Source organism: Spea bombifrons, chromosome 6, assembly GCF_027358695.1.
Source record: "Spea bombifrons isolate aSpeBom1 chromosome 6, aSpeBom1.2.pri, whole genome shotgun sequence".
NCBI classification, from domain to species: Eukaryota; Metazoa; Chordata; class Amphibia; order Anura; family Pelobatidae; genus Spea; species Spea bombifrons.
The window spans coordinates 42688101-42713202 of record NC_071092.1 but is presented as its reverse complement, the minus strand read 5'-3'; the positions used below and the strand labels follow the sequence as shown (position 1 = coordinate 42713202).

Here is a 25102-nt window from a genome sequence, read left to right as displayed (position 1 = left end):
TCAGGATGGAGATATTGACTGCTGGGTCCTCAGTCTTCGTAAGGTAGAGGAGGAACTGGACGTACCAGTTGGTCGCTGTACTTGGGGTGGCGTGGGAACAAAACCAGAATCCAGTCCTAGAAAAGATTTATCAGGATCCCGCACAGCGGAGGATGTCTCTGGGTTTTGGCCATACGTGGCTTTCAAAATTGTCTCTGAATTCTTGTGGCGGTCGGGTGAAGAACGGAACATGTCCTTCACTGCGATGCTCTGTGATTTACTTGGTTGGTTGAGAACGGTTCTGGTTCTGATATCTTTGCTTTGCTCACTCTTTGCATTAACAGCGGGCGGGAGTGGCAGAGCTGCGCATGTTGGTATTAGCGGGCCAGATATATTACCGCTGCTGGGTCTCCTATTCTCCTGGACCTTGAGCTTCGAACTTGGTGGGCAGGGAGCAACTTTAAGTTCACTGTCTCGTAAACCGCCAGATAAAGATCTTCTACTAGCGGCTCTGGCGCGTTGATTCTCAGACAAGCTAATTGTTGGAGCATCTAATGGTCTGCAAGTTTAAAAAAAAATGTTATAAAAATAATAAAAGTAAATTCAGCTAATAGCAACTATTATCAGTGTTCACCCATCATCCACATGGTCATTTACATGGCGGCTAATGATACAATGATTATTCAAATAATAAATATATTTAATCAATTCTAATTTTAATTTTTAAAGAAAAATAGGACGATGAGTCCAGTGGATCGGGCCCTGTATCTAAGCTGACAATTGGGGGACTTTGTGTGGATCACTTGCCCTTGAGTCAATCCACTTTCATTGGTGGGAAACATTTGACTTCAATGGCTACCTTGGTCATGGAAGACGGCTAGTCTGGTTTCAGCCCGGTAAAGGAAGCTTGCCATTTTTATTTGATCTATTTTTCCTGTGTTTCTCAAGCAATAAGTGGATGAAGAGCCTTTAGTGGAACCACTACTTGGAAGCTACTTATTGGTTCTCATACAGGGCCGGACTGGCCCACCGGGATACCGGGAAATTTCCCGGTGGGCCGGAAGGTCAGTGGGCTGGGCGGCCATGAAGACAGCCGCTGAGCTGCCTCCCAGGCTGCCCGAAATCTAATCAAAGCGGCCGCTGGGTGCTGATGCGGCCGGCCGGCCTCAGCACCCAGCAGCCGTGTGCGATGGCCGTCTAGTGATGGGAGCAGTGTGAGGGGTGAAAGCTCCGCCCCCTCGCACTGACCTTTCACCCCTCACGCTGCTCCCATCACTATGCGGCCATCAGATTGCTGGGAATGTAATCTGAACGGCCGCTGGGTGCTGATGCCGCCGGCCGCCTCTGCTTTAATACTTTTTTTTTACTTTATATGGCGAGCCGATCCTGCTTACCATATAAATAAATAAAAAAAAAGTGTTAAAGTAGCTCCGGCCGGCGGCATCAGCACGCACCGGCCGTTTAGATGACATTCCCAGCAGTCTGATGGCTGCATAGTGATGGGAGCAGCGTGAGGTGAAGCTCCGCCCCCTCGCACTGCTGCAGCACCGGATGTCAGGTCAGTGGCATCCTGTCAGCACAGAGGAGAACAGTGTGCAGCTGCCAGGAAGTCAAGAGAAGTAGAAGGTGAGTAAAATAATGTATTTTTTGTACTGTATAATGTTTTTTGTAAAAAATCGGCATGTGTGTGTATGTAAGTGTGTCCCCCTATATGCCACTCTGCCTCCAGAAATGCCTTATATCCCCCTATATGCCACTCTGTCCCATGATATGCCTTTTAACCCCCTATATGCCAGAGTTGCATATAGGGGTATAAGGCATTTCTGGATGCAGAGTGACATATAGGGGGTCAAAAGGCATATCTGGAGGCCTTTTAACCCCCTTCATGCCACTCTGCCTCCAGAAATGCCTTATACCCCCTATATGCCACTCTGTCCCATGATATGGCTTTTAACCCCCTATATGGCAGAGTGGCATATAGGGGGTTAGAAGGCATATCATGGGACAGAGTGGCATATATTATTTTTTATTTAATATGGCAAGCTGGATCGGCTTGCCATATAAAGTAAACAAAAATGTCCCATGATATGCCTTTTAACCTCCTATATGGCAGAGTGGCATATAGGGGGTTAGAAGGTATATCATGGGACAGAGTGGCATATAGGAGGGTTGAGGCATATCAGGGAGGCAGTGTGGCATATAGGGGGTATAAGGCTTTTCTGGAGGCAGAGTGCCCCATGATATGCCTTTTCACCCCTTTTATGCCACTCTGCCTCCAGAAATGCCTTATACCCCCTATATGCCACTCTGTCCCATGATATGCCTTTTAACCCCCTATATGCCAGAGTGGCATATAGGGGTATAAGGCATTTCTGGATGCAGAGTGACATATAGGGGGTCAATGGCATATCTGGAGGCAGAGTGGCATAAAGGGAGTTAAAAGGGATGTCATGGTGCAGAGGGGCATATAGGAGGGTATAAAGCATATTGGGGAGGCAGAGTGGCATATAGGGGGCATAAGGCTTTTCTGTAGGCAGAGTGCCCCATGATTTGCCTTTTAACCCCCTTTATGCCACTCTGCCTCCAGAAATGCCTTATACCCCCCTATATGCCACTCTGTCCCATGATATGCCTTTTAACCCCCTATATGGCAGAGTGGCATATAGGGGGTTAGAAGGCATATCATGGGACAGAGTGGCATATAGGGGTATAAGGCATTTCTGGATGCAGAGTGACATATAGGGGGTCAAAAGGCATATCTGGAGGTGGAGTGGCAAAAAGGGGGTTAAAAGGCATATCACGGGGCAGAGGGGCATATAGGAGAGTTGAGGCATATCAGGGAGGCAGAGTGGCATATGGGGGTATAAGGCATTTCTGGAGGCAGAGTGGCATATGGGGGTATAAGGCATTTCTGGAGGCAGAGTGACATAGGGAGTAAAAGGCATTTCTGGAGGCAGAGTGGCATATAGGGGATTAAAAGGCATATTATGGGGCAGAGTGGCATATAGGAGGGTATAAAGCATATCAGGGAGGCAGAGTGGCATATAGGGGGGCATAAGGCTTTTCTGGAGGCAGAGTGCCCCATGATATGCCTTTTAACCCCCTTCATGCCACTCTGCCTCCAGGAATGCCTTATACCCACTATATGCCACTCTGTCCCATGATATGCCTTTTAACCCTCTATATGGCAGAGTGGCATATAGGGGGTTAGAAGACATATCATGGGACAGAGTGGCATATAGGGGGTATAAGGCATTTCTGGAGGCAGAGTGGCATATAGGGGGTTAGAAGGCATATCATGGGACAGAGTGGCATATAGGGGGTATAAGGCATTTCTGGAGGCAGAGTGGCATATAGGGGGTTAGAAGGCATATCATGGGGCACTCTGCCACTCTGGCAAGTGGGAAGCCTGGGGGCAGAGATGCATAACTCGGGGGTAGGTTGTCAAATGAAAGGAAATAAAAACCAAATCATAGCTTTTATTAAATATGGAAAAAAATAGTCTACATGAATTAATAAAGAAATAAAAGTTTCTTACCAGAATATCGTGACGAATAATGTGATCAGTGTTTTGTTCCACTGAATTAAATGGAACTCTTTCATCTAAAAATGTTCGCAGTAGTAAATGTTTTGATCCCATTATGTGTAATGTATTTAATTTATTAGGGCCTTTTAACACTTTTGCTTTCTGGCATTTTAATACAAATAATGAGATAAAAAGAATGGCACATAGTGTGACTCGGGTGTGTATAAGGGGTGCGTGTGGGTGTAAGAGCTTCACCGTGAGATAAACTATATGGGGCTGGTCTCGAAATTTTTCCAGGGCTGCTTTTCAGTCCCAGTCCGGCCCTGTTCTCATAAATAAAAAATCATGTTAAGTAGAAGGTCTTTTTTTGGCATTTTATTTCTACCTTTTTGTGCTCTTGCTGGTGTTCTTTTGGTAAAGCAATGAGGTTACAGGTGACTGTTGAAGGTGTAAGTCCGCCTCGATAATACGCCTTTCCTCCTTCAACTCTAGAAATTCAGGGAATGAAAAAGGTTATTCTGTGAGCAGTAAGAACCGATTCTTTATCTGCAGAGCCTTTAGTTCTAGTTGATATCATTTATTGGGCCATGGTTAAAAAAGATGTAAATTTACGTATATTTTCAGGACCTCTGAGCTCTCTTCTTTACATCTTCTATGTTGGCCCAATAAGAGGTATCAGCTTTCTCTTGGGCTAATAGGCCTGATCCATTTCATTTAACACCTTTGGTTCTGTAAGGCACAATTACATTAAACCAACTGCCCATTGCAGGCTTCCCATACTGCAGTAATAGATATAATATTTAGGAGCACATTATCCCTTTTTATTTCAAACACATTGAATCCGTGAGCACTTGACTCAAGAAAGGATCTGCATTTACCTGACAGCGATGGTTCCGGTGACGCAGCCTGAGATTCGGCACCATACTGATGTTCTAATTCCAGACGTTGCTGCGCCAAAAATAAAATAGGATTTTTTTCCTACTACTGCAGTATATTTACAGTATATCATACCGGTATTACCGCTCTAAACAGCAAGGACACTCATTATGTTTAACATGACTGGTCAAAGGAGGTGCAGGTCTTGGGATTGGATGGACCATGGCATCTTAGCTCCAGAAATGGCTCGCAATAATGGTGATTTTCTTTTACAGTTTAAATTCTTACAGGGTAAGAAGAAAACATGATCCATCTTATTTATCACGTATCTAACTTATAAATCATTTGACAGATAGATCAACTGATACACAGATGTGTAGCTCAATTGATAGATAGATAAACTGCTCCACAGATCCACACGGGTATTCAGTTGAACATGATTTGTGAAGCCAAAATGATGTATTTTTCACATGCTTTCCTTACAGCAGAGACGTCCAGGAGATTGTGTGATTTGTGTGACACCGAATCCCACGTTGTTTATATCACACATTTATAGACACCCAGCTCGTTATGCTCAGAAAATCAACGCAACATCTGGCGCTAATCATTATGCAGTTGTAAAATAAATTTAAAAGTATGATTTTGGATTTGCGCTGCTTAATAACTAAGCCATAAGCATTAACCGGAATTTAGATGAAGCTGTAATAATTGTTATTGTGCTAATTAACCCTCGCAATGCATTGCTCTCCCTATTGTTACTCTAATGTTATAAAACTACAGGGGTTACGTATAAATAGTATTTCCTAAGGAGGTCAATAGTCCGGCTTCACAATGTATCTCTGCGGTTATGTGAAACAGAAACTTTCTGACTGTTTAGAGCCGGTTCTAAGTCAAACTCTGAATTAGTTTTAGCGTAATGAAAGAGATCGGAGTGATTCAGCCCATCTAATCCGCCAGTTTCTCCGGTTTCCATACCTTAAGCAGTTCTTGTCTTAGATTCAAGTTACCTTTTTTGCTTTTAAATTCTCTGTGGGATATGATGGCGCAATAAAAACCAATAAATAATAATAATCCCTTGGTCTTTCCAGATCATTTTTGTCCTGCAAACCATACCCCGTTTAATGAGGTATCCACCAGGGGGCAGCAGTGTCACATAAAATTATGATGTCACCCTAAATAAAAATAATAAACCGCATAACGAGGATGTTGTCCCCGTCGGCATGTAATTGAATGGCCGCCTTAAACTGTTACTACAACATACTTGTCTGTTTTAATAATTCTAGCTAATGTTATTTTAATGCAGCTGCATTATGTATGAATTTGCTCTCCCTAGGGCTTCCACTATGTTAAAGAACTATAGCCCCCCTGCTCCGACAAGCGGGTAGTCTGTAACAAGGTAGGCATTTAGTTGGGAACACCCAAGTTTGGTACTGTAAGGGCCCATGGACCGCACTAGAACCTGGGCCTCAGACTGCTGTCCTTATTATAAATTCAAACACATTCATAAAAATTCACTTTTAAATAAATATTTATTTATTATTTATATTCCTACATTGGTGGCAGCTCTACTAAAACTATTAGTATTTAAATCACTCGATCTGTTTTTACTGCCACGTACCCCGTGCAATCTCCACCCCGGCACCCAACAGTTTTTAGCAATGAAATGTCGCTGGAATCCTCTGACGGATCAAACAATTGGTTGAAGGTCAGAGGCAGAGAGTGGAACGTGGTATTTGGGATCTCTAATCCCCATCTTTGCTGTCTCTGCTCTGTGTGTGCGCTCCCACTCAGGACTCAGTGTGGAATTTTACTGGATATGGATGTAGAACCACTCACATCACCCTTTGCCGAGTATGCGTTGTCTTTCTAATGCACAAGATTCTCAGGATTGTGAATTAGAAATAGTAGTGGGATATGCATAAAAAGTTATTCTTAGATTTTCACTATTCTGATTGGATGATGATGTGACCCCTTTTGAATCCCACCGAGCTCTACCTCCATCCCGAAAACTGAAAAACAGAGGTAGAGCTCGGTGGGAGAGCCGGATAGAGGGGGGCAAAGTCTGGACTGTCCACTTAAAGCTTCTAAGAACCACCTACAGTACTATGGAATCAGCAGGGAACCCAACTCTAATCCTGATTAATACCCTGCCCAAAATACATATCTAAGCACTCTTATTCCAATATGGACACGGCTAAAAGAATTCTACTGAATTCAGAATGTGCTGCTTCCAGGCATATAATATACGATCACGAAAGCAGGGCCTTCATCGCCTTCCGTACTGTATTGTTAGAATTGTTTGTGTTATTCTCCCCTCATTGTTAAAGTGTTCCGGAATCTGCTGACGGGCTATAAATCAAATGTAATGAGAGGAACAGTAACAATACAAGGTCAAAAGATTAAGAAATCAGCAAAAGGTGGCTTGGTGAATAGCAGATAGAATGGCATGGGGAGAGTTCTTGGCAGATGGACAATCTAGAATTTATGCATATGTGTAATCTTAAATTCCAGCTCCTTCCTCTTGCAAAGGCTTGGAGGAATTCAGCAAAAAATGCCTCTTTCCTTGCCCCCGGTTTCTAGTCTTGTAGATGTATTGGGCTGAAAACATCTTCTGCTCACATGCGGTATACTCATTCCAGCCACTTCTGGAGCTGGCTTGCAAGAGAGTTCCACCCCACCCACATGTGCAAAAAAAAATGCTCCCATTGATTTCAGTGGAAGCAATTTCTTGCCTGTGATTGGCTGCTTCCTGTTAATGGATCCTTGGACCACCACAGGCTTCAACAGCCAGAACTGTATTTAATGAACACAATATTCTGTGTGGTTGTAGCAGAACTTATACCTGCTGACCTCAAGAAACCCTCACTAATGTGCGATACACCTAACAGTGACGGAAATTAATGAACCCCATTTATTGGTTATTTTTCCATGAAAGAAACATCTAAGTAATGCTCATGAAGAATAAGAGTAGACATCCCCGAGCCGAAAGGGTAATCAGGCACTTGTTAAACAAAACAGGCAACCCAAGTCTGAGAGCTTTGTCAAATTTCCCATGAATTGCGCCCCCCCCCGTTCCAATATAGCGACCTGTAATAAGAAGCTATATGTTAAGTCGCATACCTGCAAGAAGCTGATATCTTTCTCCAGCGTCCTGCATTCGTCTTCAAGTAAAGATCTGTGTGGGAGAAAGAAGAAGATCTGTGGTAACCGGACAGGTGGAAGAGATCATGAAGATCATTTTGTTCTCTAACTAAGATGACTTCTGCATTCTGTGCTGAATGTTGTCAGCCCCCCCCAAGCATGTTACAACTTAACACGGATAATAACACAAGCGATAGACGGCTTCCATTCTTGGATTCAATTATGGTTTTGTCTCAGATGCCACGGTCTACATTTAGAACAAGGTTAGTTATTTAGCGTTAAATAATGTTGCTTGTCGATGCGATGTGAATGCCCTCCCCACCTTCTATTACAGCAGCAGATGACATCTAAAACACGCAATTACAGTAGCAAGTACTTTGATCTCACACGGCCACATTTTTAGCATCCGATCAAATGCACGCGGCTGGGACACAAAGATACGGTTGGGGGGGCTCGGTAGAACGCCGTTGAGAATGCTTTTTACTTTCAGGCTTCGGAATGTCAAGATTTTGATCAAAACTGAGATATGCCGACTAGCTGAACAAAAAACCCTCTGTTTGTGTGTCTGAGTTCATTATCCTAGAAATATACAGAAGGGATAAAAATAACCAGGGGGGTGGAGAGCTGGAAGGGAGCTATCAAACCGTCAAATGTATCTGCCAAGCAAGTAGACCTCTTCACCTCGCCAACACATACAAAGTCTATTTCTACCACCTCACCAAGTTTCCCTGAACAGCGTATCAAAATATACAGGGTTTTTTTTTGCACATAATACCAGGACATTGAGATGTATATTAATAACTGACTGTCTGCAATAAAAATGCTACATGCACAGCCGGCACTATGTAGAGGATAGAACATTTATGTTCGCATCCCAGACATACGACCAAAGCTAAATGGTTGGAATGTTCACAACGTTCTGACTTGTTCAGCTTCTGTTCATTATTTGTTGCCCTGATTTCCATGGAATTCCTCTAGATTGGGTCCTGGGTTGTCTTTACTGCTATAATGAAAGATTATGGTCCCACTCTCGGAAAAGCCGCGTTGAGTTCCTCTCTTGATGCACTGATCGTTTTATTTTGGACATAAATAGGTCTACATACCACCGCACATGTGTGAAGTCTGGGTACCAAATTATTTTTGTTGCTTGTAAATACTTTGCATATATCTGGTAATAAACTATAGAAGTCATCAGAAGCAGATGGGTCAGTCTGTGCACCAAGAAGGTTTGAGGAGGTCTACGTTATACCTTTGTCTTCACAACTCTAGATCCAATTTGGTGTTAGTAGGGTCCCAACTGCAGATAGATGCCATTGCATCTAAGGCTGGGCCCAAGGAACCAACCTTGACTGTACCATGTAATATAATAAAGTCAAATAGTCAAAATAGTCTTAATGGAAAGTTACTGTATATGGATGCCGTGAATTATCCTTAAGAACGTTCAAAATGTCTGTCAGTTTTGGGTTCTACTGGGAATAAATATGATCAGGACAGGTTGGAAAGATTTGTAGAAAAACATCTTCTAGTTACTCCATGTATGAAAACATTCTTTGAAGATTAGCAAAGGATCATAGGAATTATGGCCAACAGGTAGCTCATCAGCTGCTGTCAAACTGCTAGACCGATGACAACAAAACGGGATTTGTCAGAAATAGACAGAGGGTCACGGAAGATGACGTTCGGAAAAAGCTAGAGCGCCACATATTGACCGTATTATGTTTAAAACGTAGCTGGATCCCGAGGGCAGCGATCCACGGATGAATGAGGCATCACTAACATGGGCAGGTGCAGTTCATTAACACACAAGGGTGGTTTTGTACTTTGTAAAATCTCCGAATACGTCCTGGACCGCTTCCAAACCCTCTGGAAATCTGACCATTGTCAGTCTTAAGGAATAAATCCTTGTGAATTTGATTTAAAGTGAATGAAGTTAGTATTCATAGCGAAGGCTAAATAGATTGACACAGACAGGCACATTTGGGCTAAATTTCCTTTTCGCTAACTCTACAGGGTCCGGAATCAAACAAAATCGAATGTATTTAACCCCGAGTTTCATGATCAATAACAATCAATAGACCAACGAATACTAAATTGTTTTAGTGTCATGGGGCCTCCGGAAACAGAATCAACCCATCGGTCATCTTTGTTTCACAAAACGTTAAATTCTGAGTGCAGTGAGTATATAAACTAAGCCCCTCGTCGCTGCTGAAACATGAAAAATACTCAAGTTCCATCAAATTTCCTGCCTAGACGGACAGCGGTTTTTAGGTCATTTCGGAAATTTCTTTGTGGATTTTTGTTGGAACTCCTGTAATGGACATCATTCGTGCCAAGCACTCAGGCTAGATCTGTTATCTAACGTTACATGTAAATTGTACAGCGCTACGGATTAGGATGGCGCTACATAAAACAATAAATAATAATATTTATTATTAATTAAACTGATTTTTTTCATTCATATTAATTCCAAATATCAAGTGTTTCCGTTCCTTAACTGTTCATAAGCTTCAACTCCCATGATGCTCTGCCATCCCTGTTTTAACCCTTTGTTATCCCCCAAAACGAGGCGGATGACAACTCCTGCACTGCTGTTCAGTCCGGTGTCGTCTATTGGCAGTTCTGGGTTAATGGTGGATATGAACTACCTTATTGTATGAGGTGAACAATTTCACGCGGAAAGTGAATAAACTCGCTTATCTTCCACATCAGACGGCAGACTCTTTCCAGCGTCAAACGCCAATAAACATTAAACGCAGTCTAAATATTCCAACGCGATATAGATGACGTCATCTCTGAGCTAAAGCGTTTGAATTGTCCTGTTTTTGGAGAAATGACAGATGTGAAACAGGTCCGAGAAGTCTTGCCAAGCGACCGGCCCTCCACACCCCGGATAAGGACCATCAATGTTCATTTAGTGAGTTATCCCAGAGAACTTTCCTTTCCTTCCTCAGTAGTTGGGTGGTTTTTTCCCCCGGTTCGCTATATATATATATATATATATATATTCCGCACTCTCACCGGGGATCGCAAATCATTCCGGCACAATCGCCTTTTTGTTCTGGTGTTTCCCCCGCTTTCTCTCCCTGGAGCTACTAATTCTGTGAAGCTCCTCACATCTTTGATATCCTTCTGCTGTTCTAGTAAGATTTCCTAAGAGAAGAACCGCCTTGGAACTAGGAGGTTTGGCCCGTATCACAAATGCGAAAAAGAGTACTCTAGTGGAACAACACCTTTAATCGATGACGTACGTTCCGACATTATGCTAATGACGCTTTCACTTGCAATAAACATCGCCCAAATATATCGCAACAAACATAGTGTACGTGTTTCATGCTATACAATATAGACAATACACGTGTGTTTATGCTATACAATATAGACAATACACGCATGTTTATGCTATACAATATAGAAAATACACGTGTGTTTATGCTATACAATATAGACAATACACGCGTGTTTCATGCTATACAATATAGACAATACACGCGTGTTTCATGCTATACAATATAGAAAATACATGCGTGTTTATGCTATGCAATATAGAAAATACACGCATGTTTATGGTATGTGTAAAGCATTGTTCACACGTCGGAGACAGACCCACTTTTCCCAAGACGGTTAAGAGCAATACACGTAGGAAACGCGACAGGCCGGCCGGTATGGATATTTTATGGGCCTCAAATAAATGTGGATTCTCGATAAGACATTTACATGATTGTTAATTCTTAGAAAAGCAGAAAAGGGTCTTGTTAATTTATTAGGTTTATTGCAAAGCGTAAAACATTTCATTATCCCCGCGGGAAGAATAACACCACAAAGAAGGTACGTTTTTTTGCGGCTTACAACAGAGCTTCTATTATGTATAAAATAAAGAGAGCCATAAATAAAAGTTTAATAGTATATGCATTATTTCCAGTATGCTAAACACGCCGGTACACATAGAGACGTGTCTGGGGGGCCGAGACATTTACGTGACCCTGTGACCTATTGAGAGCGGTTTGTGTAATTGGGAAAGGTATTGGGAAAAAATATAATGTATTTTATTTACACAATTTAAGTAACAAACACTGTTTTGACTTTTAGGCCCACCTGGGAGCTCTTCTGGTTTGGCTCAGAGTCTCCAGCTGTTTCTCTGGATCTCAGGGTCACTTGTCTCTTGCTCTAGGGCGGGGAAGCAGTATTTAGCCACGCCTACTCCCTGCCCAACTCCACGCCCATGTCTGTGTCTAGCCCTGCCCCTCACAGGCTAATAATGCCCCTCATGAGTCTAGTTCCACCCTTATGCCTGGCTAGCTCTGCCCCTTGGAGGACGCTTTGTACATCGCTACGGAACCTGATGGCGCTATGTAAATCAAGTGGTGTAACTAATACAAGATATCGCTCGCGGATAGGTATCTCTGCTTGTGATATAAGACACAAGGTGTGGATTTAGAGCACACAGTTCTCCAAAGAACGCCGGGGATCCCAAGGCTGACCTTCAGTGAGGATCCGTGGCGTTAGAGGCACTGACGGGGTTAAATAACCAGCAGCTAAACATAAGCGAAGTAGCGCCGGAGGATTAAACATCCTTATGGAAAGTTAAAAGTCTGCAAAAATGAGACAATGGATCATTTTTCTTGGATGCTGAAACAAAATAAGGCAAAAAAATTGAAATAATTTACTAAACACGACAGGTCCTGCCAGAATTTCCTGGGCTTGCGGAGCCCTCACCCTACGTCGCGTCCACAGATACTCGAGAATCCTGCCCGCTGCGTTTGTTAAAAGCTGCCGTTTTTGGCCGTGTTTGTTAAGCCAGATTATAATAAATGCTTCCCCAGAAACAGATGCAGCCGGCGAGAATTCCCGCTAGGCAGCGGCCTGATGCATATTTTCCTGGAGTACATCAGCAGTTTTTTTCCCCCCATAAATAAGAAACAACCCACAGGCCGTTAAAGCCTCCAGGATGCGCCAGGGATGATAGACATTTGGTACAGAAGTGGTAATCACTCCGAAAGAAGACAGTTTTGGGTCTTGGGGTTTATTTTTTTAACCATTTAAAAAAAAAAAAATACGGTTGCAAACCTGCAGTGCTAGTATTCTTCTTCAATAAAAAATGATGTTTTTGTCCTCGTTCACTTGCAGTTAGTGCACTAAATAATGAAACTTAGATGTTCAGAGGAACCCCCTTGAGAGGTCGGAATTTCGATTTCCTAGTCTTGTTTCTCAGTGGAAAATTTTGTGCATCCCTATTATCCTATTTTTTTTTATAAAAACAGTATTTATTACAGAATATTGTAACAATAAGCTATGGAAGGAAACACCTCTGTACTCCGATAATGTATTCCACCATATATTTAATATTCATATTTAATGTACCGTAGAGTTCGGCCTCCTTCCATTTATCGAGTGAAATAACTGACTGGAGTATGCAGTCATATAAACATATCGTTACTAATATTGTTACTAGACACTGAAGGAAGATTCTAGCCTTCCATATGGGCTACAATGTATCCAGATTCATCTTTGATAAATATACAATGCAAAAAATATAAAAAAAAAATGATATATAAATAACAAAGTAGAACAATGACATCATCTGTGAACAGCAGACTACAGAGACCTAGAATGACCGTGTTCTTCTAACCCAGGTAGCGTTATAAGTGGCTCCATCTGAGAAATTGTATATCGCGGTGCCAGCTTCTAAACATATCTTTCAGTTGCCAATGAGCACTTGTGGCCGCTGAGTATATAATTGGAAGTCGTTTGGCCATTTAATCGATGGGCTTACGTCGCAGGCAGTTAGAGGCCCACAAAGCCTCACGAATTGGAATCTATCAATTGTGGTTGACCACAAGCCAAAGCAAGAAATCTTTTTATGACAGCATTGTGTGGCTTGCCATGTATGATGTAAAGATTAACCCCCGGCGTCCTGTCTGCATAAGCCCATCGATAGTTCTGATAAGCGTAAAAAAGCAGAACAAATATTTTTCGAGGTTCAAGACACAACTCATTGAGTGCTCTTTCTATACTGTCCAGAAAAGTTATAAAAACTTGGTGTTTGTCCCCCTCCCTTTATTAAAACCCCTGCCATTGTCCATGTGTAAGCTTATAACCCCCCCCCATGCGTCTCCTTAGGCTTTTGGCTAAATCGGTCTTGTAGATGGACCCGAGCTGACTTTGTAGATTTTAAAGGGTATCTAGAATACTTGGGAGGAACCACGTTTTTTATATCTTGCCGCATGTGGTTTAGTTAAAAGAAATAATAGAAAGGAAGAGAGATTGCTAATAATATAGCACTGGGACTGATTTACTAAATGTATCATTAGACAAATAATGTATGGATGGAAGTCAAGAATAAATTATATAGGATCACATTTTTTTATATAATCATATTATCTTTAATCACAGATTTAAGCAATGTAGCATAACTTCTTATTTCTAAATAATCGTGTTTTTGGCTGCGGTAACTTTTTGTGGTCTTGAGTTTCTTATTTCCCCAGATGACTTTTAGGTTTTGTGCTGATATTCATACTAAGAGTCCTTCTATGCCGTTATATTCATACTAAGAGTCCGTCTATGCCGTTATATTCATACTAAGAGTCCGTCTATGCCGTTATATTCATACTAAGAGTCCGTCTATGCCGTTATATTCATACTAAGAGTCCGTCTATGCCGTTATATTCATACTACGAGTCCGTCTATGCCGTTATATTCATAAAAAATGATGTGTTTTTCCTCGTTCACTTGCAGGTAATGCGCTAAATAATGAAACTTAGATGTTCAGAGGAACCCCCTTGAGAGGTCGGAATTTCGATTTCCTAGTCTTGTTTCTCAGTGGAAAATTTTGTGCATCCCTATTATCCTATTTTTTTTATAAAAACAGTATTTATTACAGAATATTGTAACAATAAACTATGGAAGAAAACACCCCTGTACTCCGATAATGTACTCCACCATACATTTAATATTCATATTTTGGCTGCGGTAACTTTTTGTGGTCTTGAGTTTCTTATTTCCCCAGATGACTTTTAGGTTTTGTGCTGATATTCATACTAAGAGTCCTTCTATGCCGTTATATTCATACTAAGAGTCCGTCTATGCCGTTATATTCATACTAAGAGTCCGTCTATGCCGTTATATTCATACTAAGAGTCCGTCTATGCCGTTATATTCATACTAAGAGTCCGTCTATGCCGTTATATTCATACTAAGAGTCCGTCTATGCCGTTATATTCATACTAAGAGTCCGTCTATGCCGTTATATTCATACTACGAGTCCGTCTATGCCGTTATATTCATACTAAGAGTCCGTCTATGCCGTTATATTCATACTAAGAGTCCGTCTATGCCGTTATATTCATACTACGAGTCCGTCTATGCCGTTATATTCATACTAAGAGTCCGTCTATGCCGTTATATTCATACTAAGAGTCCGTCTATGCCGTTATATTCATACTACGAGTCCGTCTATGCCGTTATATTCATACTAAGAGTCCGTCTATGCCGTTATATTCATACTAAGAGTCCGTCTATGCCGTTATATTCATACTAAGAGTCCGTCTATGCCGTTATATTCATACTAAGAGTCCTTCTATGCCGTTGTAATTATACTAAGAGTCCTTCTATGCCCGGTCTTTGGTTGTGCTACATTGTAATTGTGTAGGATGTGTCGCGTTGGGTAATCTGTGTCAATGATGTCACTGAAAACCTCCAAAAAGAGCTGTTTGCAGTTCTGCTCAAAGCTATCTATAGAACAGGGTGAAGATTTGCTATAGTAAAAAAAAAACCTTATGGGGAGCTATAGGATCCACCTATGCATCTCCCTCACCCCCCACCCTGTGCAGGATGAGGTGGGTTAAATAGGGATAGGGAGGTGAGGGAGATGCATAGGTGGATCCTATAGCTCCCCATAGGGTCTTTTTTTTTTACTATAGCAAATCCACGCCCCATTCTATAGATAGCTTGTATTTGTATATGGTATTGGTGTATTATATATATATATTGAACAAATACAATTTATATACTGTGGCATTGGGTGGTTTTAGCGCTGTGCATTCCTTTTTTTGTATATTAGTAAATATGAAATTTGGGCATTTTGGCAAACAAACTCAGCTGCTTAGAAGTCTTGTAAAACGTGTGTTCCATAATTAATACTTGATTAATGATATTTGCTCATTAAATATTCAGGAAAACCAAGCCATGGGGTCTTTATAAGCAAAATAAGAGTTAAATGTGAAAAGGCACCAAGACGTTGTGTACTCATTATCCAGTAATTTGCGCATGGATATTCACAAAGTTAAACTCGGGCCTCTTGGCAGGTTGAAGCCCTCGTCTGGAATTGTAAATGGAGCCTGGCGGTTTTGTTTTTAGAACTTACAATAACACGGCATTCCAGCAGGCTGCTTTGGCACCCAGCTCCCCAGACTGGGCAATGACATATTACTCCGTGATATCACATCTCCGAGGTCATGTGAGACATCATAGCTCAACCCGCTCAGCTTGTGGCCCTTTTATGTGCTCAGCGCTGATACAGAATCCGTCCTCCTCAAATGTTTTAAAATGTCTTTTTATGCTTGGAGACTGAGTATTGCATTCACTACTATTTTAATTAAATATTCTTCCATAGTCAGATGCAGGGGCCACCATCAGAAGCCTAAAGACAGCATCCCACCCACACTCCTAGAACCTGTGTACCCCATTCACAAACTAAACTAAAAGTCCATGTATATGATACTCTCTTTTTTTAACTTACTTTAGGTGTGCGATAACCTCATCAATGTCAGAAATCTTAAGCTTGTCTTTCAGTTCTTCGAGGTCATCTTCGATGCTGGACCCAGAAGACAGGGAGGACAGAGGTCTGCAAGAAACACGTCATCGCTGGTTATTAGTCCATTTATGAAGCCGTGACATACTCCGCTGAGCTATTCAATGGGCAGACAGGACGTACAGGTTGGGAAAGGGTTAACCATCATGTGCACTTGAATGTTGATGTGGGTGTTGAGTGTCCCATTTAAATCTGTGTCCCCCCCCCCTTGCAAATGCATGGAGGGATTCTGCAGCTTCTCCCAAAGGTAAGTGACATATTTTCCTTTTTTCATATAAACGTACATAAAAGACGTTTATTTTATTTATATTGAATGTGTAATATGCATCCTTTGACGGTATTCTAGTTGTACTAATCCATCATACTACAGTCCATGTCGGAAATGGGCAATACTGGACCGGCATTGTTTTAGCAGACCAAGTTCTTTGTCTGTAAAGCTATTATTACAAGTATCTGAGGGTGAGACAGCAGCATAACATAACAATATAAGCGTACAACGGAAGATAAAAAAACACTAATTTATGTATTAATACGTATATGAAAACTAACATCTTACATACAGGCGAGGGCATGAGAGTCAGGGCTATGTGACAGTTTCCCTAAACATGCGTTGTTCTACACAAGATGAATTCCACTGGGTAATTTCTTGGTGTCCCCGGTAGACTCACCGTAGATCTCTTCCGGTGCTGCCTGTCTGCGACCTGCGCCCCCCGCTGTACCTGGAACAGCTGCTCCCAATCCTGCTTGGAGGGCGACTCTCCCCCATGACATAGTTCACTACTTTAGGGTTGTACTTGGAGAGGACCCGCTCCTCGTCCCTGTAACGACAGACACAAATCTGATTAACACAGATGAATTGCCCTTTTTCTGCAAAGAGAAAATAATGGAGACAATCTTTTTTTCCCCAGAAGTCCTGATTCCACGTAAAGAAGAGATAGCCGAGGTCCTAAAAGCTTATGGAACGTTACATCTTTTCCCTAATTGGTGTAATAATCTCAACTAAGCACGCCATCCAGAAATCCTGAAACTGTGATCAGTCTTAGTATTATAGTAACATCATTTAAGTAACATCAGATAGGACATAGATAATGATCCCAGAATTACTTAGCATAGACGTTAAGTTACTTATTGTTCATGGAGTTGTTAGTATTGGCGCACCACTCTAGAAATATCTTAAGTAACCGTAGGTTTAATTGGCTCAGTCGCTACCAGCAAATAGGATAAGGAGATCAGCTGCTAATTACATTAATGGTCCTCCAATCCTTCCTCCAATCCTTCCCACGCAGGAGTACAAAGCTTTGCGGCCCTTTGGCTAAGTGAGTGCATGTGAGGGAGGGAAAGCTTGGCCCCTGGGAGCCCCTGGGCAAGGTCTATGCTCTGTGTAACCCTTTTTAGTTTAGCGTGTTGGTTAACACGACCATCTTTGGACCCTTCTTGGCACTTTTTACATTTTATTTAATTTTTATTTGGAAAAATGCCACATTTCTGGTTTTTGCCCTCACAATAATGACTATTTTTTTTTTTTTTTACTGATTATTTGATCTCAATATTAGATTTTCAAAATTACCAGGGTGGAGCCGGAAGCCCCGATTCAGCTTTTTGGTGGGAGGTGGTGTGTTACCTTTTATTAGGTGCCCCCTTCCATAGACTACTCCAGTGGTCCTTCCATGGAGATCCATACCTCCTGCAGGCCTTGGGGCCGGGGAATTTGGGAAGGAATTGTATCTTGTATCCGCTTCCCATTGTGGTCAATAAATGGACATTTTGGCACCGTCCAGCTGATCCAGTTAATATCCAGTGCTTAGAATCCCCCGCTCAGCCATTCTCAATGTATTCTACTCTCCATCCAGTTCATTCCCTTTCTGGGTCCATTAGTGTTAGATCCCTCCAACCAACCGGTCATCCGATAACCAAGCCAACTAAACCATCTGCCCAACCCGGTATATGGAACCCATTGTTAAATAACCTTTACAGGGTTCCAACGCCTCGACAAGAACAGCGAGAGATTGAATTCAACGGTTACTGTAGCATCGAGCTTCTCTGTCCTTCTTTCCGCTTGACTTATTCAATAACTGAAAAAACCTGATTAATTAAGATAATTCTAAAAGTAGCATTATTACTGTATCTACTAAACAATGATGCTTTTGTAAAATAATGACCGTCGCTATGGTTAAAAATAAAAAAAAATAGTAATTGAAAAGCAGAGGGAACTGTAACAGACCTTCACGGGCTAAAGTTTGTTAGGAAAATGTCAAGAAATATAAATCCATTTGATATGAAAAGCAAGAATTTGGCCAATTATCATGCGATAGATTAGTCCTTTAGGTACAAAGAGTTAATATTCACCGACTATGTTTTTTTCTTTTACAAATGCCTGGGGATAGAGCAAAGTGCTTTGGTTTTTGAGCAGTTTATTCTACAGATCAGCGAATTTAGTGCCCCCCTTAAGCAGTAAGGATGTCTTTGTTACATATGAAATGTCTGAAACTGTCAGAAGGAATCAGACATTGACGCCAGCTGGACAGACATGAAAAAAACTGACTGTCGGCTTCCATCAGCTGATTACTAAACTAATTCCCCATCAACAAGTCAAGGGGAGAACTGAGTGGAAAAAGAGACAGAGGAGGAACGTCACAGGAGACCTCATCATAAGAAGCTGGGAGGACTTTCCTTCCGGACTCTCCGCTACGCAAACAGAAGCAACAGCCGGCCAAACAGTGGGACTGCATGGACGAGGACCTCCTTAGTCTAGCCCTATTGCATCTTTTCTTTTAAGAAATTATGTGATTTCTTTTAAGTCCATTAATTAGATGTTGGAGGTTTCTTGTGCAAGGAAACCATGTATACTGCGTAGTGTATGAGATTCCTCACTGATTTCATTATGCATTATGCAGGGCAAGCTTAGCCAGTAGGAGAAGTTCACTGGGGTTGACCATGTATAACGCATAACCAACTTACAGTCCAGTAATTACGGTTCTTCACAGTGGGAAAAACCAGCCGGGCCATCAAATGATATATTCCCAAGTACTTTTACTATTCTGTAAAAAAATGTGAGTACGCTAGCGTTAAATGCCCTTTTAGACCACGGTGTATAGATATCCACGTGGCATGAAGTGTTTCTCCGTATGTACGGCAATTAATACCTGTTGGCTACACTGAAACAGAACAGCATGTGCAAATTACCGAACTAGCAGCTCAGTAAAGGCACACAACATTGTGTTCATGTGTCTTTCAATCAAGATGCCTTTGCTTTTCATAGCGGGAACGGCAGCCAGCGATGGATTAATCCATCTGAATGCAGGCTTGGCGGAACCTTTCAGATTGTGTCTGCCCATTCAGCCCGGTAGATAATCAAAACACAGAGCCAAGCAGAAAGTGATCTACAAAATGCTTAAAACACATATCAAAAACATTAACAATAATGTTATTTCATTTAAATAAACCAAGAAACTCCGGTGTCGTCAAAAGCATTGATAATTATACAAAAAAGCTATCCAAGAAATTAGACAAAGACCGGTCTCAAATAAAACTTTAGATCTAACGAAGCACAGGAAAAAAAATGGACAAACAGTTTTGTATCTGTGCCAATGGAGCGAGAGGGGCAGCTCTTCATCCACATGGTGGCAATGCCACCATACTCTTCTGGAAGCAGATGTGACGTCAGCGCAGGACGGGTCCTCTAACCGCGGGTGGCGAGTGCCCTGGTTACGGCTCTGTAGCTGATAATTTATAGAATGCATACTTCATTAAGTACAAAACCCAAGAGATGTTAATGATTAAATAGCGAGTCTGAACCCAACAGAGTCAGAGACAAAAAGAGACGTAGGATGGGGTGGCAAATAAAATGGGATAAGTAAAACCCAGAGAGTAAAGAAGGTGTCAGTAATGAGCACGGCGGCAAAAAGACAACTCATAAAAGGCATCGGTATCTGTGCTTTCAGGCCTCGCTTCACTGGGGTCAATGACGTTGACTCATTAAAAAAGCCATATTGTTCTTTGCCAGAAGATATAAATAATGACAGTGAGAGGGGTCATGTGTATTGTTCGGTAGCCAAGCTCCCCTGCATGCTTCCCGGCACAGCAGAGTTGCTATGACCAAACCAATGAATCCCCTATTGTATTGGAAATGCCGGACTACGTGAACAGGATTACACAGAAAGGACGGGGAGACGCGCTGGGAAGGAAGCTGTCTGAATAGAAAATAACTTGGTGCGTCGTTTGGGTGACGCGAACAACCTACGAAAATTCACAGCTCGGGACAAAAACCATTAAAGAAAAGCATCTGCCATCAAAAGACTAAATAATGATAAGTTTGTCTATAAAGCTGGAAGTCTAGCACAGCCCAGTAATGACCACAAGGGTCATGCAAACGATCTCTCCATGACGTGTGAACGATTGTTGGTGCTGTGGGGTGACATTTTGATGTCTAAGGTGTTTTATATGTCTTGTTTATGATATGTATGTTCTGAATAAACTCAACCACCAAATTCACATGTACGTTTCAGCCTCTCCTGGGCCTAATCAGTGAGGTGCGGCTGGTCTTCTTCTAGACACCGTGAGCAAGGAGGTCCACATCTGGACTCACCTTTTACTTTAAAGGAGTGCAAGATTAACTCAGTTGAGAACACACCCCTCCTAAATACCTTGCCCTACAGTGAGTCCCCACTTGGGGGCATCTTGAATTTTATATCACATGCGCCGTTATAGAAAGACAATCTTCATTAGGCTATTAGATTAATATGCAATGCTGATGTACGGTTTGATGTCAATAAAAATATTTTATGTTCGTTGACCACACAGAACTTACAGTCCATCACGTCGAGCCTTTTGTCGCACACTCAGCAGAAGCATCCGTATCTCCTGAGTCACCATGTCCTTAATCACGGGAGGATCGGCCAAGAGTGAACTGAGGCTGTGGGGAGAACTTTGTCTTGGACACCAGGAGGTAGACTTTAGGTCTCTCCATATGTCCAGGAGGACCTCAACCTACGGAAATATAAAGGATGGTTTCAGGGGAGAATGGCATTCTGTAGGGTAAAGGCAGGTTAGAGAATGAAAGACATTTGAGCCCCGTAAAGCTTCTATTCTGTAAGTTGCCCAAAGTTCTGCCGAGCTACCAGGTCTCTGTCGACTTCGCACTGCTTGGTAAGAATTTGGCAGCTGGATGCTAAATGTCACATCAGAGAAAAACATGTTTAAATCTGTCACTGAAAACACTTTCTCATTGTGTTATTATTAGTTTTATGCACTGTATGTTTTTAGAAGTTATTCTGTTTATTTTCCAGATACTTTTAACGAGTAAGGAGTGGGCATCGGCAAACAAACTCCCGAGAGAAAGGCTGCCCCAGGGAAGAAGTGCTTCACTCAGAGACTTCGGGTAAAACCCAGGGCCCTGTTAATCTTATCTTTTGGACAGAATTGAAAGTCAAAGCTAATTAAGGAGAATAGTATTAATCAAAGCAAAGAAAATCTAAATGTCTTATGGGAAACATAGAAATGGCCAATTTCTTTCTAGCAAACACTTCAATAGCAGAAGTCAGGTGTTTCCAAACCACAGGTTTTCACACTCCACAAAGCATGGAGGCTACTGTAACTTTCAATATTATACATTATTATGTGTGTGTATATATGTATATGATATATGTATATTATCTGGATTATCTGGCAGATAAGGGGCATCCTACATACAGTGCAAGAAACGTAAAACCATTATTACAATGTAACACGTAACATCTTACGTTTCATGAAATCAGGTTTTTTTGTACATAAGCAAGAATCCTAGACCATAAATTGTGGGTTTACCAAAGTAATCACTTTTTTACAAAATATATCTATTGCCTAACGTTATTTTGTTTTATGCCCAAACACGATGGTTCTTAACATATCTTCAAATAGCCAGATTTATTCTTTAGCTAAAGGTTACCAGCATAGTTACCAAGCATCCCTGTTGAGAAGAGATATTCTGTCTTTTGGGACCGAAACCCCTTTTTCCACCCCTGATGCAACCCAGAGCCTCAGAATGTTTGTTAGTCATAAAAGTCACAATAATGTGTCTAGAAGCAGCAGAAATGGTAAAAAAATATGCATTTTTCTTTAGTCATTCATTAGTCAGCTAGCCCTGTAACCCTACTATGCCAAAGTGCCCCTCTGAGACATTGAGAGGTATGCATAAAAAAACTTTTTTTTTTTAGAGGAACTGTCACAATTGAATTATTCAAAAATAAATTTGGAGAAACAGCAAATATATTATATTATATTAAAATATATATTACTAGTATATGTATATTTAATTAAAAATCACCATTTCACTTTAGGATTTCTCTGAGGTTTACGCTGTGGTTCCACTACTTCGGAGATTAGACCACCAGCGGTTGGGTTTCTAGCAGCCGGGATTCAGACAGGGCGCACATTTATAAATATCACGCACTTGGATTTGCTTACTGTGTCTGTCTGTGTGCAGACGGGGATGAGGGAGACAAATTATTTAAATTCATCCCGCTAGTGATACTATTTCAGCTTAAATAAACCCACTTAATACCGCTTCGTACATAGATTCTAGATCAGCTATGGACTATAACGCTTATATCGCTCAGCCAGGCACAGATCCTAGAAGAATATTGTGTTTCTGTGAACCCGACTGTTTGCACCGACGCACCAAGTGGCAATAACAAGCAATCCGGTACATGTGAATACAGAGGGCAGCTCTATCTCTGCCCTTCCACATATAGACGGGGCTGGGAGGTATCAGATTTCCCGCTGCCAGTTCTAGGAACCATTTCTAATTCCGTTCTCTGAAACTGAATTTCGTTACTCGGAAGACTTCCCCATCATGCCTCCTACGAAGCTCTAAACATGTGAAGCTAGTAAACTCTTTCACGGCCAGCCGAGATTGCATCAGATGGACAGATACCGTCCAAGAAGCCAAAGCATGTAAGATATGAGCAAATGTTCGGAGGAAATACTGAGTTTGCAGCAAGTTCCCCAACATTCATGTATCTTCTAGAGAAGGTGCGTTAGATGCCTACACCTATTCAGCGGAGATGCTGCAGATTTTTGTTTTATCATTCTGCGCATGCGCAGTCATAACTGTGATCCGCTATGGTCCCTGGTGTACCAGAAGAGCAGGTCTTGGATCCCATATCCATACCGTCTTATCCAAGGACACTTAGGAAGCGCTCTTTGAAGGAACACAACTTCAGCACCAACATGAATGTTGCGTTCTCCATGTCTGCCACCAACGGCACAGAGAGAGAAAGCCCAGCTACTTTACCTGTACGGAACCTAATTAATTCATTAACGTACTCTTAATTAAATGAGACTTTGTGTGAGTTAGTCCATAGATTCTAAGCTGGAGCTAATTTCTCACTCCAGTGAAATCTCTTGATATTTTTGTTTCCAGCTGCATTTTACACGTAAAGCTCTCCCGAGTCCCGAGACCAGATTTGGAAATGTTTCTCACGTGCACACGAGCGGATTTTCTTAGAAAGTCAAGGTATTATTTCACAATATATTAGCTGATGAATAACAGATGCAGTACGTGGTCTAAATCTAATCCCTAAATACTTTGTTAGAGAAATTCAGGGTTGGAGGAAAAAATCTTTTAGATGGATTTGTTAGCGAAAAGGGTCAGGGATCAACCGAATGAGGAGGAAAAAAAACAAAATATATTTATAAAAGAGAAGACATTTAGGGGGTTATGTATTTTTGGGGGTCTGATGGTTCTAGACTGCTATTCCCAGTTTACAACACCTAGAATGTCAAAGTTTGTCCATAAGAAAAACATGGCGTAAGGCAGAAGGAGAAAAAGAAGACAGAGAGGAGGAAAAAAAGAGTGAACGAGAACAACACTAGTAAAAAAAAATGAAATATAAATGTTTGGGTAAAACAGACAGATGTATATAGACCTAAAGTGGGGGGAGTCATATAGAGTAATCAAAGTCCACATACTGCTAAAAAATCACTACCCTTCCTGAGTTTGGTATAAGTAAAGTAATGGTGTGTGCCGCTGTCCAAGCCAATAACACATAAAGGTATAGAAATAATGCATAGCAGCTGATGCAAACGGTATACACGGCACTGACCTCTCCGTGAAGCTCTAAACTGAGGTCAACAGCTGCATCTCCCAGGATCCTCTTGATCTCAGCCCTCTCGGTTACCGGCACCTGCTCCTCCACAAGTCTCCAAAGTGACGGAGGCGGCTCGACGAGTTCTCCATAACCGCTGTCCTGGTCACTGACGGGCTGCAGCATCGCCAAAGAGTCTTTGCATCTGTTCGAGGAGCCTGTGATTAGAAACACGGTATCAGTAGTATAGATATCGGGATGTATATATATATTTTAGATATATATATATCGTATATATAAAATATATATATGTTATAAAATGTATTATTTTGTCTCTTCTAGGTCTGGTGGTAACTAATGTCTGCTTCCAGGCCATTATGGTAAGCGGTGCATCTTTTAATCCAGCGATCTCGAAGTATCTGTCGACAGTATTGTGCAGGCAACTAAATCACAATTTTCACTAAATTGTTAAAAACTACTAAAAATAGTAGCCTGCAGGATGCATGTTTAATCCCTCTCATTTATAGTTAAGTCATGTTTAGGTCAACATTAAACTAATCCATACCGAGGAATATTTGTGTTATGAACATCGCTCTGAATTTAAAAGCCCCATAGCAGGGGTTATTAACTTTTTCATTATTAAAGACCCCCCCCCCGTGGATTGCCCAATATATCCCCAAACACCCCCTGACAGTGATAGTTAATAATCTA

General features: G+C 41.6%; 1 protein-coding gene across 1 annotated transcript; it reads right to left on the bottom strand.

Moving 5' to 3' along the window:
- CCDC24 (coiled-coil domain containing 24) lies at positions 1-24577 on the bottom strand. Its single transcript, XM_053470330.1, has 8 exons — positions 24410-24577; positions 21136-21314; positions 16997-17146; positions 16257-16361; positions 7502-7556; positions 4384-4453; positions 3891-3993; positions 1-538 (listed from the first exon to the last, which is right to left on the bottom strand). Exons 1-8 carry the CDS (start codon positions 24575-24577, stop codon positions 1-3), a joined length of 1368 nt encoding a protein of 455 aa, XP_053326305.1.
- Between the last annotated feature and the right edge of the window lie 525 nt (positions 24578-25102).